The sequence below is a fragment of the Ricinus communis genome, chromosome 10 (assembly GCF_019578655.1).
Source record: "Ricinus communis isolate WT05 ecotype wild-type chromosome 10, ASM1957865v1, whole genome shotgun sequence".
Classification (NCBI taxonomy): domain Eukaryota; kingdom Viridiplantae; phylum Streptophyta; class Magnoliopsida; order Malpighiales; family Euphorbiaceae; genus Ricinus; species Ricinus communis.
Window position 1 is genome coordinate 15,254,316 of NC_063265.1, and position 13,762 is coordinate 15,268,077.

The 13,762-nt window shown below is 31.7% G+C and overlaps 3 protein-coding genes across 4 annotated transcripts; 2 read left to right on the forward strand and 1 right to left on the reverse strand.

Annotated features, from left to right (window-relative positions):
- Window positions 1-190: 190 nt before the first annotated feature.
- LOC8283952 (non-classical arabinogalactan protein 31) lies at window positions 191-1,184 on the forward strand. The gene is made up of 2 exons (XM_002519390.4): window positions 191-457; window positions 716-1,184. Exons 1-2 carry the CDS (start codon window positions 214-216, stop codon window positions 1,051-1,053), a joined length of 582 nt encoding a protein of 193 aa, XP_002519436.2. The 5' UTR covers window positions 191-213; the 3' UTR covers window positions 1,054-1,184.
- A 6,393-nt stretch (window positions 1,185-7,577) lies between these two features.
- On the forward strand, window positions 7,578-9,958 carry LOC8283951 (dnaJ homolog subfamily C member 28). Of its 2 annotated transcripts, none has more exons than XM_048369701.1 (3): window positions 7,578-7,866; window positions 8,606-8,936; window positions 9,802-9,958. In XM_048369701.1, exons 1-3 carry the CDS (start codon window positions 7,646-7,648, stop codon window positions 9,850-9,852), a joined length of 603 nt encoding a protein of 200 aa, XP_048225658.1. In that variant the 5' UTR covers window positions 7,578-7,645; the 3' UTR covers window positions 9,853-9,958. The 2 variants fall into 2 exon arrangements, with proteins under 2 accessions (XP_048225658.1, XP_048225657.1); XM_048369700.1 differs by lacking the exon at window positions 9,802-9,958 and adding an exon at window positions 9,350-9,730 and having other exon boundaries at window positions 7,580-7,866.
- A 245-nt stretch (window positions 9,959-10,203) lies between these two features.
- LOC8283950 (vacuolar protein-sorting-associated protein 37 homolog 1) lies at window positions 10,204-13,560 on the reverse strand. Its single transcript, XM_002519388.4, has 7 exons — window positions 13,252-13,560; window positions 12,709-12,924; window positions 11,778-11,865; window positions 11,078-11,117; window positions 10,946-10,992; window positions 10,728-10,848; window positions 10,204-10,648 (listed from the first exon to the last, which is right to left on the reverse strand). Exons 1-7 carry the CDS (start codon window positions 13,263-13,265, stop codon window positions 10,485-10,487), a joined length of 690 nt encoding a protein of 229 aa, XP_002519434.1. The 5' UTR covers window positions 13,266-13,560; the 3' UTR covers window positions 10,204-10,484.
- Between the last annotated feature and the right edge of the window lie 202 nt (window positions 13,561-13,762).

The window sequence follows — 13,762 nt, forward strand, 5'->3', positions numbered from 1 at the left end:
TATAAATTTAAAACTAGGGTACACGTCTCCACCCAAATCATCTTTTATTCCTGATCTGCTTGCATTAGATAGTTGAAACACATTTATAATAATCAATTACAGAAACAAAAATGGCTCGCACGTCTGTCTCTTGTACTGCCCATCCACTTGTTATGATTCTCGGCATTGCCTTGCCTATATATATATATGTTACACCTCTAAACCAGCACCAATATGCATCTTCATATTCTTTCATTTCTTCAAGATATTTTGAGACACATACAGAGAGAGAGGAGAGGGGGAGAGATGGGTAGTTTTTCATTGACATTGGTTGCAGCAGCACTGCTACTGGTGGTGTGCACCAATTTAGCAGTGGCTTGGGAGGGAACTGGAGTGATACATGTGGGTGGTAAAGTAATGTGCCAAGATTGCACCAAGGGCTATCATGATTGGGTTAATGGTGATAGGCCTATTAAAGGTAAAGCTCCTTCCCCTCTCCTTCTCTCACATACTCTTTTTTCTAGTGCTTCCATCTCCCCTAAGACTTCTCAATGAACTTGGTATAAAGAGTAGATCAATAACAAATATATAAATTTATTGTTATCTTTTTAAACAATACTAAATTTTGAAATCACAAGAAGAATGATATTCAATTTTTCTTAATTTATTTTGCTAATAGAAGCGAGCAATATTCATTTTAGCAATATAAAGAACATGGCAAAATGGGTTGTTGCAGGATGCAAGGTATCCCTTACATGCATGGATGAGAGGAGAAGAGTAATGTACTATGAAAGTGACATAACAGATGAAGAAGGGCAATTTGACATGACAGTAACCAAATACATCAATGGGAAAGAACTGAAAGAGAAGTTATGCTCAGTAAGGCTAGTTTCTTCACCGGATCAAACCTGTAACATTCTTACTGATTTTGCTGGTGGGAAATCAGGAGTTAAGCTGAGGAGGCCTACACTTATTTACAGGGACATGGTGAAGTATATGCTTCAACCTTTTTACTTCACTACTCCAATGTGTGAGGAGCCTGATACCAGTCAATCTGATGGAACCCATTATTGATTTCTTGTTTGTATTCTTAAAATTTTCTTTTCTGTCAGCTCTTCTCTTCTTTTCATTCGGATGGCTTCTTCCTTCATATAATGGGAGATCCACATTTCTATATTCAAATATACATGCACTTGCTTCTACAATTTCGTCTCATTTAATCAGAATTAAAAGAGAGAAAACTTTCCTGTTCTGATATGTACTGCAACATATAAATAGAGGTAACCTATTCTGAGCAGTAGATTCTAAGTGATATATTTATCATTTTTTCTTTATTAATTTAGTGTCACTAATAACAAAAAAATGTGCTCATTAAGAAGAACATAAAATGGAATTTGATTAAATTAAATTTGACTTAATGGAATTAAATTTATTAGATTTTTTTTTATATTACGAGCTTAAACAAGCTAAATTAGAATCTAATTAGCTGACTAAATATAAATTAATAACTTTATATAAAGTTATAGAAAATACTAACTTTTTAAAGATAATATCATTTATATGGTGAGATTTTATTTTTTTCAAATATATACAACTCACTTTCAAAAATTACCGTAAATTTTCATTTTTTTTCTTTTCTATAGGATTGTATACAAAGAAGCTTTATTCTCCTTTTCCTTTAACTCTTCTTTATCCTGATCTTATGCCATTATTTCTCTTTTGCTTGTCTACTTCTTTACAAGAAAATCACCAACACCTTTTCACAGTAATTGGCAACGTCATAGTATTTGAAAGAACTCAACTTGTCGTTGATACCATTGCTTATTTTGGCAGAGCTTGCTCCTTCCTCGGTCGCTTCTCCTTTAACAAGAACAACCACCCTCCCTCTCGTATCATGAATTCTCTAAAGAATTTTATTATTTATTATTTATTTATTTTTCTTTTCTCTTTTAGTATGACTTTCAGGTAGGCATTGAGGTGTTTCTATCCAAAAAAAATTGATTGTATAATTATTTAATTTTAATTTATTAGAATTGATTTCTTGGTGTTTCATTCAAATTTTATATTGTGTTATTGTTAAATAAGATGTGAATACATGTATTGATAAGCATAATAGTATTTTGAATGTCTTAAAGGTGAATAAAATTGTAATTTATGTCTTCAAATTCTCTTGTCTTCCACTTATTTGTTAATATGTTGGAACCATAAATTATATTTTTTTAGTAGGAAGAAAATGTCAATCAACTCTATAGATTTGACAGTGGGGCAACAATAACCCTTAGTATAAATAGTTTGTATGAGTTTTAGAAATGGATGAATTTGTATATATGAGTTTATATGATTTACCCTTTTAGCATTAAAATGTATAGAAAAATAGATGATTATAATTGATATTTGAACATCTAAGGTGTTTGGTGAATTTTCTAAAGAGTATTTTTATTTTTTTGGCTTTGAGTGAAGGTTTTAATGTGTATGGTGTTTACGAGTTTGATATTATATTAAAAAAAAGTACATATATATACGAACAAATGCCAAAGTTTATATATATAATAATTAACTATTTTCATACAATTTTAGAAAGAAAAAATTTTATTTGTAAGTTTATTATTTTGATATGCTAGAAACCTTTATGTGTTGTGGTGTATATTGTAATACCCGAAATTTTTATATTTAATAATAATTATATTAATAATGAGTTTTTTTTAAATTAATTTTATGTTATCTTTATGTGGTTTAGTTAGAATAATTTAAATGCAAAGTTTGAATTTTAGTATTAGACGAATAAATGAGTTATTTTTCTATACCCAATTAGTTTGAAATTTTAAAAATTAATCAAGTAAATTATTTGAAGGGCAAATTATATTTTTGGTTATTCTAACTTTTTCCTAATGTATATGTAATATATATAAATAAAATTATATATTGGAAAATTATGGTAGAAATTGTAAAAGATGTTTTTATAAAAGAATTTTGGAGAATTGGTATTTTAATTAACTAGTGGTATTAAATTATAACTTGGAAACTAATTAGTAAATTGATTATTTAATTTAATTGTGTGTAGGACTTAATTGGAGAATTATTTTGGAATAAGGATTAAAAGTATAATTTCATTAATATGGGGTTTTAATGAAAATTTGTAAGTTTGGTATTTTTGTAAATAATTATGCCGGCAGGGGTATATTTGTAATTATATTTTTCAATAATTCTATTTAGACCCAAATTAAATAGCTAGGGGCTTAATTGAAAGGCTAAAAAGAAGTTTAGGAGTTAATTGGAATTATTGAAGGGCGAAATTGTAAGTAATTTAAAAAGTTTAGGGAACAAATTGTAAGGCAGGAAAGTTTGGGGGCCTAATGTCGATATTGGAAGGAAAGAAAGAAGAAAAGGAAGAGAGAAGATCGGGCAGAGAGAAAGAAGAAGCGGAGAAGAGGAAGAAAAAGAGTTCGGCGATGCGGGCGTGGTGGTTATCGCCGGGCAGGCCGAAGCGTGGCGTCGGCGGAAGAAAGAGGCAAAGGCTTCAGGCGATTTTTTCGGCCTTGTCGGCCGATCTTAGTGGCGATCGACTCTCCTTGGAGAGCTACCTTTGGCGCGGCGTTTTGGTGGCCGGAGGAGGAGTTCCGAAGTAGGTGGCGTTTTTGGCGATCTCAAGCTTCGAAATGGCATCGGTTTCGTGGCGATCGGGCTTCGTTTGCAAATCGACGACTGAGATCGTCTGTAAATCTCTCCAGACAATCGAGGGTCGGATCGGAAAATCGGAAGCGGGATCATCATCAGCGCGTCGTTTCGAGTTCGATGGTGAGTTCGGATCGTTGATCGGACTCCGGCAGCTGGAAGCGAGTCGACCGAGCGATCAAGCGCCTCAGTAACTTTCTCTCGCCCGTTAATTTTGAAATTCTTTGATGTAATTTATGCTTATTGATTTGTGTTGAGTATTACATGATATTTGTAAGTAAAAAATAATTGTCTGTCGGTTTGCCTGCCCTTGTGTTTTGTGCTTTGTTGCGGAGTCGGGAAAATAGTGAAGTCTGGGGGCCCAACTCCCGTTGTCTAGATTGTTGGATATTTATAGCGTTTTTCTAGCAGGTCCTGGACCCGTTTTACGGGGGTAAATGTCCGTAAATTAGGAGAGATTCTGCCGAATTTCTGGCAGATTCCTCAAGTCTAATTTAATTTTAGGCAGTCTACTCTCGGGTCTAAGTTTAGGAAAAATCTACGAATGTCTATTAATTGTATATCTTTTGTTACTAGATAATTCAGCCTTCCCTCCAGCTCCACCCGAGGCGTAGGAGCGGATTGCGGAACGCATTAGATTTGTGAGTTAAAGTCACATAATCTCTACACTATTGCCAAACCTAATTTGATATGCTATCTTGAAATTCATATTTAATATGATTATTAGTATCGTAATATAAATAATTTTATTTAATTATTATTTACTGAGATTAATTTTAATATTAGTAATATTATATCGCTATTTTGATAGTTAATGTTATATTCACACAATTGTTATTATTATTTTTCCACATAAATCGCACGTTGTTTTCTCGAAATTCTGATTCTTTATTTCGATATGTGTTTAATAATTTTGCTAGACCATGATTATTATTATATTTGTTGAATGTGATTTGGGATGAGGCTTTAGTAGAGTTGTATCGAATCAAAGGTAACAAGGTTATTATGGATTTGTTTGCCCTGATCGAGCATTGCTCTTTGGGTTGAGTTTAGTTGATTGCCGAAGTTAAGGTCCCTGATCAAGCAACGCTCTCTGGGCGCCGGCTTAGTTGGAATTCAAGTGTTCAGGCTGGAGGTAAGGACCCTGATCGAGCTTGCTCTCTGGGCGCCAGACCTGTTGGATTAAGAGAGCCGAAAGGTTACTAGTAATTGGAGTTAGGATTCTACTGGGCCACTCGTCCTGCAAATATAAAGATCTATTTTATTTTTAAAATTATGGTATTGATTATAATATGATTTGCATTTGATGTACAAGGTTTGTTACACTGATTGTAATAATTATTATTTCTTGTGAAGACTGCAATAGTCACAAGATTATTGATTTTAACTCACTCTCGAGACTGACAGTCTCAATTTTTTTTTTTCAGATTCGTGACTGTTAGTCTTTCCGCGACTCTTAATCAGTAACCCAACTCCTTCATCATCGTGTGGTGTATTTGATTTGGTATGTTAATTTGTAAAATCTTAGATTCTCCGCAATAGTAATAGTATATGTATCAGTTGTAAATTTTCTGAGTTTCGGGTCTCGCTAAATTCTTCTAACAGACCGAATCAATTGTGTAAAATTTAATGGTTCCGATAAATTGTGGCATTATTAATAGTAAAATTTGAGATGAGATTTGTTTGAGTCAGTAAATGTCAGGCTTACTACGGGATTCGGTGGCCTTACGCCTACCCATTCTCTAGTGCCGGTCACGGGCCTACAGATCGGGTCATGACATATTTTCTTTTTATTTTTATATTTAGAAATATATAGTAAATAAGGAGTTGGAGAAAAATGCATTTCTAGGATAGTCAAAGGAAGAATATATGAGTTATTATACAACTAGAAAATGAATGAGCTGACATTAAGTATTAATTCAAGACTTGCTAGTTAGTTATTCAGTTTAATTTGATTTTTTTTATTTAACGGTGCTATCCATGTATGGACAAAAAATGATATAACTATTTAAGTTGGCTAATAAATTGTATTAAATAATATTATATTTTATACTGATAATGTTTCATAATATACTTGTTTTAAAAAATTAGTAACACTTTTTAAATAGTAGCCAAACTTACATGTAAGCATATACCAATAAATCGAGAAACAGTTTCGTACTTTATATATATATATATGAAACATAAATCAAGATCTGTAAAACATATACTATTTATTGTAACTTTTTCTTGTATTTTTTATAAAGGTATTAATATAGTAAGTACCTTATATATAATAACATATATTAAAATAAATTGAATATATTCTATTATTTTGAATAAATACTGTTATTATATTTTTGCTACTAAAAACAAAATTCAGAAGAAAAACATATTAAACAAATTGAAACTTTGATTAAAAGTTACCTAATATATATAGCTAACATATACATTTTATAGTCAATATATAATAAAATAAGTGTAATATATAGTATTGCCTAAGAGTTTATTTTTTTATTTTTATAAATATTTAATTTATATGAATTAAAATAGTTATAGATATCAAATATATATTTAATGTATACTATATTTTATTGAGCGTATACCATTTATTGCTATTTTTGACCTCTTTTTGAAAGGTATAAGTATTTATAATATACTCTAAATATATGCAACAAATACAAAAATAAATGTAATGTATACTAATTTTTAAAGTTTATTATTTTAATTTTTATATTTGAATATATATATATATATATATATATATATATATATATATTAGATAGTAAATTTATATTTAATGTATTTCATATTTTATCCAATGAATCTCATTTGCTTCTATTTTTTTATTATATTTGTTATAAGTGTACATAATATTTAATAATTTATAGAATAATACAATAATTATCTTAATACTATTTTCTTAATTTTTAATAATCACGAGAGTTATTATATAAACCTTGACTAAATCAGTCAATTAAAACTGGTATTATTGCTATTGAAAAAATAATTTTTAGAGTTAAAAAATATTTAAATTAAACAAATTTAAATTCTTAATTAATATATATTTTTTATCCAATGAATTTCTCTTTATAATGATTTTTAAATTCTTTTTAAACAAATTTGATTTATATATAAAATAAATTATTTAAAAATAATAATTTTAGATAATATATATATATATATATATATATATATATATATTATTCAATTTTTCAATGATTTGACCTGCAATCAAATTAATATTATTGAATAGATACTCAACATATGTTAAACATATACTAAACATATACTAAAATTTAAATATCATAAAAATTATAAAAATATATACTAAATCGCTAATAATATATACCATTTTATAAAAGAAGTATTTAAAATATATACTACTGTATTTTTAAATAATTTTTAATTTATAGTAATATAAATGATATTTTTAATATTTTTATATATTTCTAAAAGCATCCCAAAACTTTTCACTCATCAATTGTTTTAAGAGATAAAATACATATTAAGAAATTATAACATATTAAAATCTATAATATTATTTAACTGAAAATATTTGAATAGGTAATTTTTTATTTAATGTAAATATAAATATATATAAATTTCATATTTATTTTTTAATTTATTTTGACCGATGAATTTATGTAGAAGCTATTTACGAACTTAAAGGGTCATTATACGATTAATTTATGAATTTAACAAGTTTATATACGAATGAGATTATTAATTTTAGAAAATAAATTAAATAAATTTTATCGAATTGAAATATAATTAGCTCAGAAATCGCAACACTTCCCTGCAACATATTACAAATTGACAAAAAAATAATAATAAAATAGTGAGCTAAGCAAGTTACCAAATGGTCTAATCGGCTGTATCCACTTGGCAATTCATGCAAATTGACAAGTGTCTCAAACTGCCACCTGGGAAAATTAAAATTAAAATAAAATAAAAACAGAAAGTTAGATTTGTCCACCGTTCACGGAGCTGTGGAGGTGTTGTCGGCTCAGGTATGGCCATGGCCACTCGCTTCTCGAGAAAAGCGCTGTCCTCGTCATCATTAACGTTAATCACTCTGCTTAGAAAATTAACGTCTGAGAATCGGAGATGGACCTCTTCATCCTCCACGTCAAAGCCTAACAAGAAGATGACAGATCGTTTATCCACCGTAATTGACGCCGTCAACGACCGTAAGCTTCCTCCTGAGCTCCGTGGCCAACGTAATTCTGTCAGGTATATATATCAGTGGTTTCTTTATTCTTGTTGGTTGTTCGTTACAGTTCTTGCTTTTACTGTTTCTCATTAAGCCAAAGAAAGTTAATTAAAAAAAAAAAAAAACCATAAATCGGAACTGTTAGCTTCTCTCTAAAGGAAGGTAAAAATCATAAATTCTTGATGTTTGGGTTGTTCTTGTTTCTATACAGCTTTAGTTGCTGTCAGATTACCTAACTGACTCAGTGCTGTTTTTGCTTAGTAACAAGTATCTATCAATCTCAATCAAGTTGGAAAACTAAATAACATTACTGATTTGTCCTACTTGGTTTTAGGAACAGATGTCTCTGGATTAGTTTAGTTAATAGTCCTATTTTGTCGTTTGACTTGTGGCTAGCGTGCAAGTTTGGAGACTGCATAATTGAGTTACTGTAGTTCAGTTGCTTGAATGAGGCTTCTTCTTGGAGAAACTGGATGTGATCGGGAAGATGTTCAAATTCAGAGTTCTCCTTTTAGATTGTCTCCAAAATAAAATTGTATGCGAGACCTCTAGTATTCAAGGAGTGTATCCTGTATTGTTCAGCATTTGACTTCATTCAAGTCACCCTTGTGTCTGAAGTGACTGCAATGCAGTTCAGTTTATCGGGCTAAATTGTTTTGTAAAAACTATTGGAATTCATTCTTGGTTGCTCTTTAGGTTGTTTTCATCCTCCAATCTATCACCATTTGCCGGTAATGATCTCCTGTTTTCATTATACAGGTCGGAAACAGATATTATAAATGTCGTTGAGCAAAGAATATGGCATTCCATGGAAGAAGGTCACTTTGAGAACTTACCGGGAAAAGGAAAACCCCTGAACCTTAGTTCTAATCCTCATGCAGACCCAGCTGAAGACACCTTATATAGAATCCTCTCAAAAAATGGATGCGCACCAGAGTGGATAGAGCTCAACAAAGAGATAAGAAGTAAAGTATCCGAATGGCGGGTTGCACTGAAGAAAGCATGGAAAACTAAATGCAATGGGGATCATTCTAAATGGACTGAAAGCTCTGAGGCTTTGAAAGCGCAATTGAGAGATATAAATAATAAGGTGAGGCCTAAGTGATTGATATCTTATCGATTATGTTTTTTATTTTTTAAATGGCTCGTCGTCAGGTTGGAGTTGTGATTCCCAGTTGCAAGCTACTGGTTAAATGTTTAAAGCTATAATGCCTTGAAAACTATCAGTCTATGATGCCTAAAAATTAGAAGTTTTTAGTTGGTTTAAAGCTAACTGGTGGAGGGAATGGGGTTTTCTTAGATATTAAAAAAAAAAAAAAATACGGAAGTAAATACTTTGTGCCATCTGCGCAACTAATTTACTCTAGCCCCTGTAGCTTGCAACAGTAATGCATTATATTTCCTGCTGTTTCCATAAGATTCTTGGGGCCATGTAAAAAACTTGCATGCCTTTCTCTCTAATTTATGTGTATTGACATGGAATGCCAAAAATGTGGATAACAGGTTTTCCGGTACAACCTCATTGTTCCTTTTGGGCGACAGATGTTTGGACTGAAGTGGGAAAAAGAATTGGATCGGTTGAATGAATGATACTCTCTCTCTTTTCCAGTCTTTCAGAGTGGTGAAATCAATTTTAGTAATGTCAACATGCTAGCATATAAAAGAAAATGCAAGGGGGGCACATTGGTCGCTTCCTCTTTTTTGTTAAGTTGTAGAATAATAAGATGAAATCGTTCTCTATGACTTTTTTTATGAGCCATTGAAATGTAATATTGGTTTTGGACAGCAATGTAAAAGCTTTGATCAAAGCCGCCATATGCTTCAACTGTTGCTTTTAAAATGCAGTTGAAGCTCTTCAATGCATAATTCTCGAGGTTGAGGGCATTTCATCTTGGTTGCGCATGTTGTGCTAGTGGAGCCTTAATATTCTGATACATAGTTGCTGGACATTTCAGCAGGTACAAGCTTCAGATTTTGCCTGCAAATGGCGGACCGAAAAGAAATAAACCAAATAAGAGAAATTACTAGGAGGATTGACAAGTAGGTTGTCCTTTTGGTCTTCTTTGAATATGGCATTTTGAAAAAATCTGCAGGTTTGCGAGCTGCAGTAGTGATTTCTGAAGTCTGAAGTCTTCCGCTGACAACATTACTGCCTTTTCCTTTTTCTTGGTTCCTTCACTGTAAGTGATGCAACAAGTTGTTCACTTATCCATTTCTTGATAGTTCAGCTAGTATCTTATTCACCAAATTGAAGCGGAGAACCGTTATCATCCTCATTTTCACCTCAACTAAATCTATGTATAGGTCTCTGAAAGGGAGAATCAAAATAGTGCCAATATATAACCATGGAGGCCAAGTTGAACTGCAGATTCAATTTGAAAATTTCACTCTATAAAGGAACAATTGCTAGCAGAAAAATACAAATGGTGTTCTGCATGTCTTATACATCAGATGGGCTGATCCCTGACGAAGTATCAATTGTTTCCAAGTTTCCTTTAATAACAGCTTCCATTAAACCAACAGGTGAAAAAAAATACAGACAGAACCATGATAAATATGATGATATTTTACAAGAACATGCTGAAAGCGCGATATGTATGTAAGAATATTGATACACGCATTGCACTCAACTTCTATGTCACCCAGTTGAAGATGTTTTTCCTGCAAGATGGATAAGTGTTCGTCGGTGGTAGGTGGCACGGAGTTTTTTGTACTTCTGCACAAATGCTAAAAGTTCTATCTCCCTATCAAGAAGCTGTTTGTGCAGGATTTCGGATTCCTCATCTGTCTTATTTATTGCTTCTGTAAACCGGAAAACACAGGATTTAAATCATATCTTAAAAACACGCCTTTCCTTAAAGATGTATAAAATTAAATCTACCTTGAAGCCTTTGGAGAAGGGATGCAGGAGAGCACGATCTTAACATCTCTTCTTTCTGTTTTTCCAGTTCATTTAATTTCTCTTGAGCAGTAGCCAACTCAGTTGTCCGTATTATTCTGCACTGCAAACATAAAAAGAGAGTTTGAAGTTTTGGATTAAGTTCTGCACACTGCACAACCAAAGAAAACAGAGAATCAGAGATAGTACCAGGACCTCACCTGGTTCCTTAGCTCATTTATCTGCGGTTCTTTTTCCAAGTTATCCCCTATTCATCACAAATAAAAATCAGCACCTTCCCGTCCATCAAAACACTTGAAAGAGGAATGATACATATAAAAGAAATAACTTACTAGCCAGCTGTAAAGTTTCTTTGCGCAGCTCATCTCTTATCTGATTAAAGAAGTGATAGAAGGGGTCACAAACTGGAAACATCAAGTTTCAGAATCAAGAGAATGGCAACATGTTCTTTTGTAGTTCTAATAATTTCTTCTCTCTCCTAGCTCAAATAAAAATTTAAAAAAAAAAAAAAACTTCTCCAAATTGTGCAGCGGAATTCACATATCAATACTGTTTGTAATTATGCAAGAGATGACAAAAGTGCAACTGCAACAATGACCATCCAAATAAAAGAGAGGGCACATGACCTCCTCTGACTATTTTTGTGCATGCATGCAGAAATAAATGTTGGAGAAATGCTAATATCCAGAGCAAAATTCCTAATTAAAATATTAGCTAGCCAACAATTACTGGCTGCAATTCAATCATCACTTTCTAATCTGAATAAACAAATCCAGTAAGCTTTCCTTCCTCATCATCTAACTTTGTGCTCCTTTTATTTTTTGTGCCCAAAAGGCATGCCTAGATTTATTCAAAATTTATAATGGAAAAATCAATATAGCAGAATTCCTAGTTCCCTGGCAAAGGAAAACACAAGACTTCTCTGACCGAATTCTCCAACTCCAACACAATGCATTAAACTCTATTAGAAGGAGACAAACAGCATTTATTATTTTGTATATGCAAAGAGAAGGAGGAAAATTTGCAACTTACATTATTTTGGATTTTAACTTGATCAAGAGAAAGTAAGAACTGATGGTACGCATCCTTGTCAGACAATAGCTTCCGTAACTCATCAACACTAACAATATTTTAAAAGAAAACAAATGAAAAAGAAAATAGGAACAAAATGATATCAAGTAATTACAATAAAAAAGACTAGATTCCTTTTTCCTTTTAAATAATCAAAGAAGCTACAAGGACAACTCTCTATTGTGAATTATAGGATTTGAATCTAATGCCTTTGCAAAACAATAGTCTCTCAATTTAAAAACTCAACATTATGAATCATAAAGTTGAAAGTACAAAAACAGACATCAAAACCAGAATCCTAACCAGAGTGTTGGAAAAATTAATTAAAGGTTGAGACACCGATCATGGATAAAATATCTATATGATTTGAAAAATACAATCCTAATTTTAAACAGACACATGTCCAAGTCTACAACAATAAACAATCATACCATCGAGAAGCATGTAATGTACCTGACTTGCATTTATTCGTTCTTCAAATGATAAAAAGTTTTCTTACATTATTTTGCCGATATTGATTCCGTTCATCATAAGTCAATGTTTATTAAGCATATTCATAAAGCATTTTACAAGTACATGCATATTGGACACTAAAATCAAAACTATCAATAATGGAAAATAGAGCAATGTCCTGCTTGTTTAATGCAATTGCACGTATGATGGACATTTTATTGAATGCCTAAACAAGAATTACAGTACAAAATGTAGAATGCGAAATCATTTCCCCTAGTCAAGTTACAAGCACATTTTTAAGCAGCACCAATATCATTGAACACCAGCAGTAAATAACATAAAGAGAAATATTCTCTTATATCCCAAAAAAACTCGAGCACAATAACGCAAGAAACAATCAACACAATAACATTTCAAGTCTGTGCATCAAGAGACTGACCTTTTATCTTTCAGAAGTGCAATAACACCAGCTGCTTCAGCAGGTGAAACATGTGAAGGAGACTGCGGGCGTTGTAAACCATAGCTGCTAGAAGAGCTACTACTTGGCGTAGTAGGACGCGAGGAATTGGGAGAGCTGACTACAGATGAAGGGTACCAAGATTGTGGTGCAGGAACATCTTGTGGCCGCGGTTGACCTTGTTGCTCCTGAGAACCCCTATACACACAAATAGTTCCAGAGTATAAGTGGCATCACAAATTAGTGAAAATATAACATATATTTACTTTTATGTATAATTTCTTCGATTACAGCTAAAAATTAACATTCCCGTTCTATTTCCAAACATGCCCCAAAATTGCCATTCAACCTCAATAAAATTCGGATGCTAGACATAATATAGGTATATGGACGTTACAAGCATATTCAATTTTGCTATAACAGCCTATGCTATATCGATCGAAATCAAATAAGGATCCAGACGGAAATTGATAAAAAGGGTATTAAAAAACCCTAATTGAAGCAATAATTGAACTGCAATAATACCAGAACTTGAACATAGCTTTGATCGAAGTTGTTGATAAAAAACTATACAGACTAGGAACTGTAGATTTTGAAGAAAAGGCTTTTGATCAAAGCAAAATCAAAAGGTAAAGAAACCGATCTCTCTGCTTCTTCTTTTTTTATTGTTATCTTGAATTTCTGTGTTTTTTTCTCGAAGCTAAAAGAGAATTGATGAGTTTTATCTCTGATCAAGTCTTCTTCGATGAAGAAACTTCTTTCTGCGATGCGCGTGGCGCTGTTTGATTAGTCGAGAAATCCTGCTGTTTGTGCTTTTCGAACCCCGATTTTCTCCAAAATAAATTAACCTTCTATAATAAAAGAGAGAAAATAAATAATATGTATCTTTAACGTTATATTTGGTTAATATTTATTTAGAAAAAATTATTTAAAAATATAAAAATAATAAAAACAAAAGAGTTATTTTGAGTTATAAAAATATTAATCTATTAATATAAAATTTATTAAAAAATTTATCTATTTTATTAGAATTTAA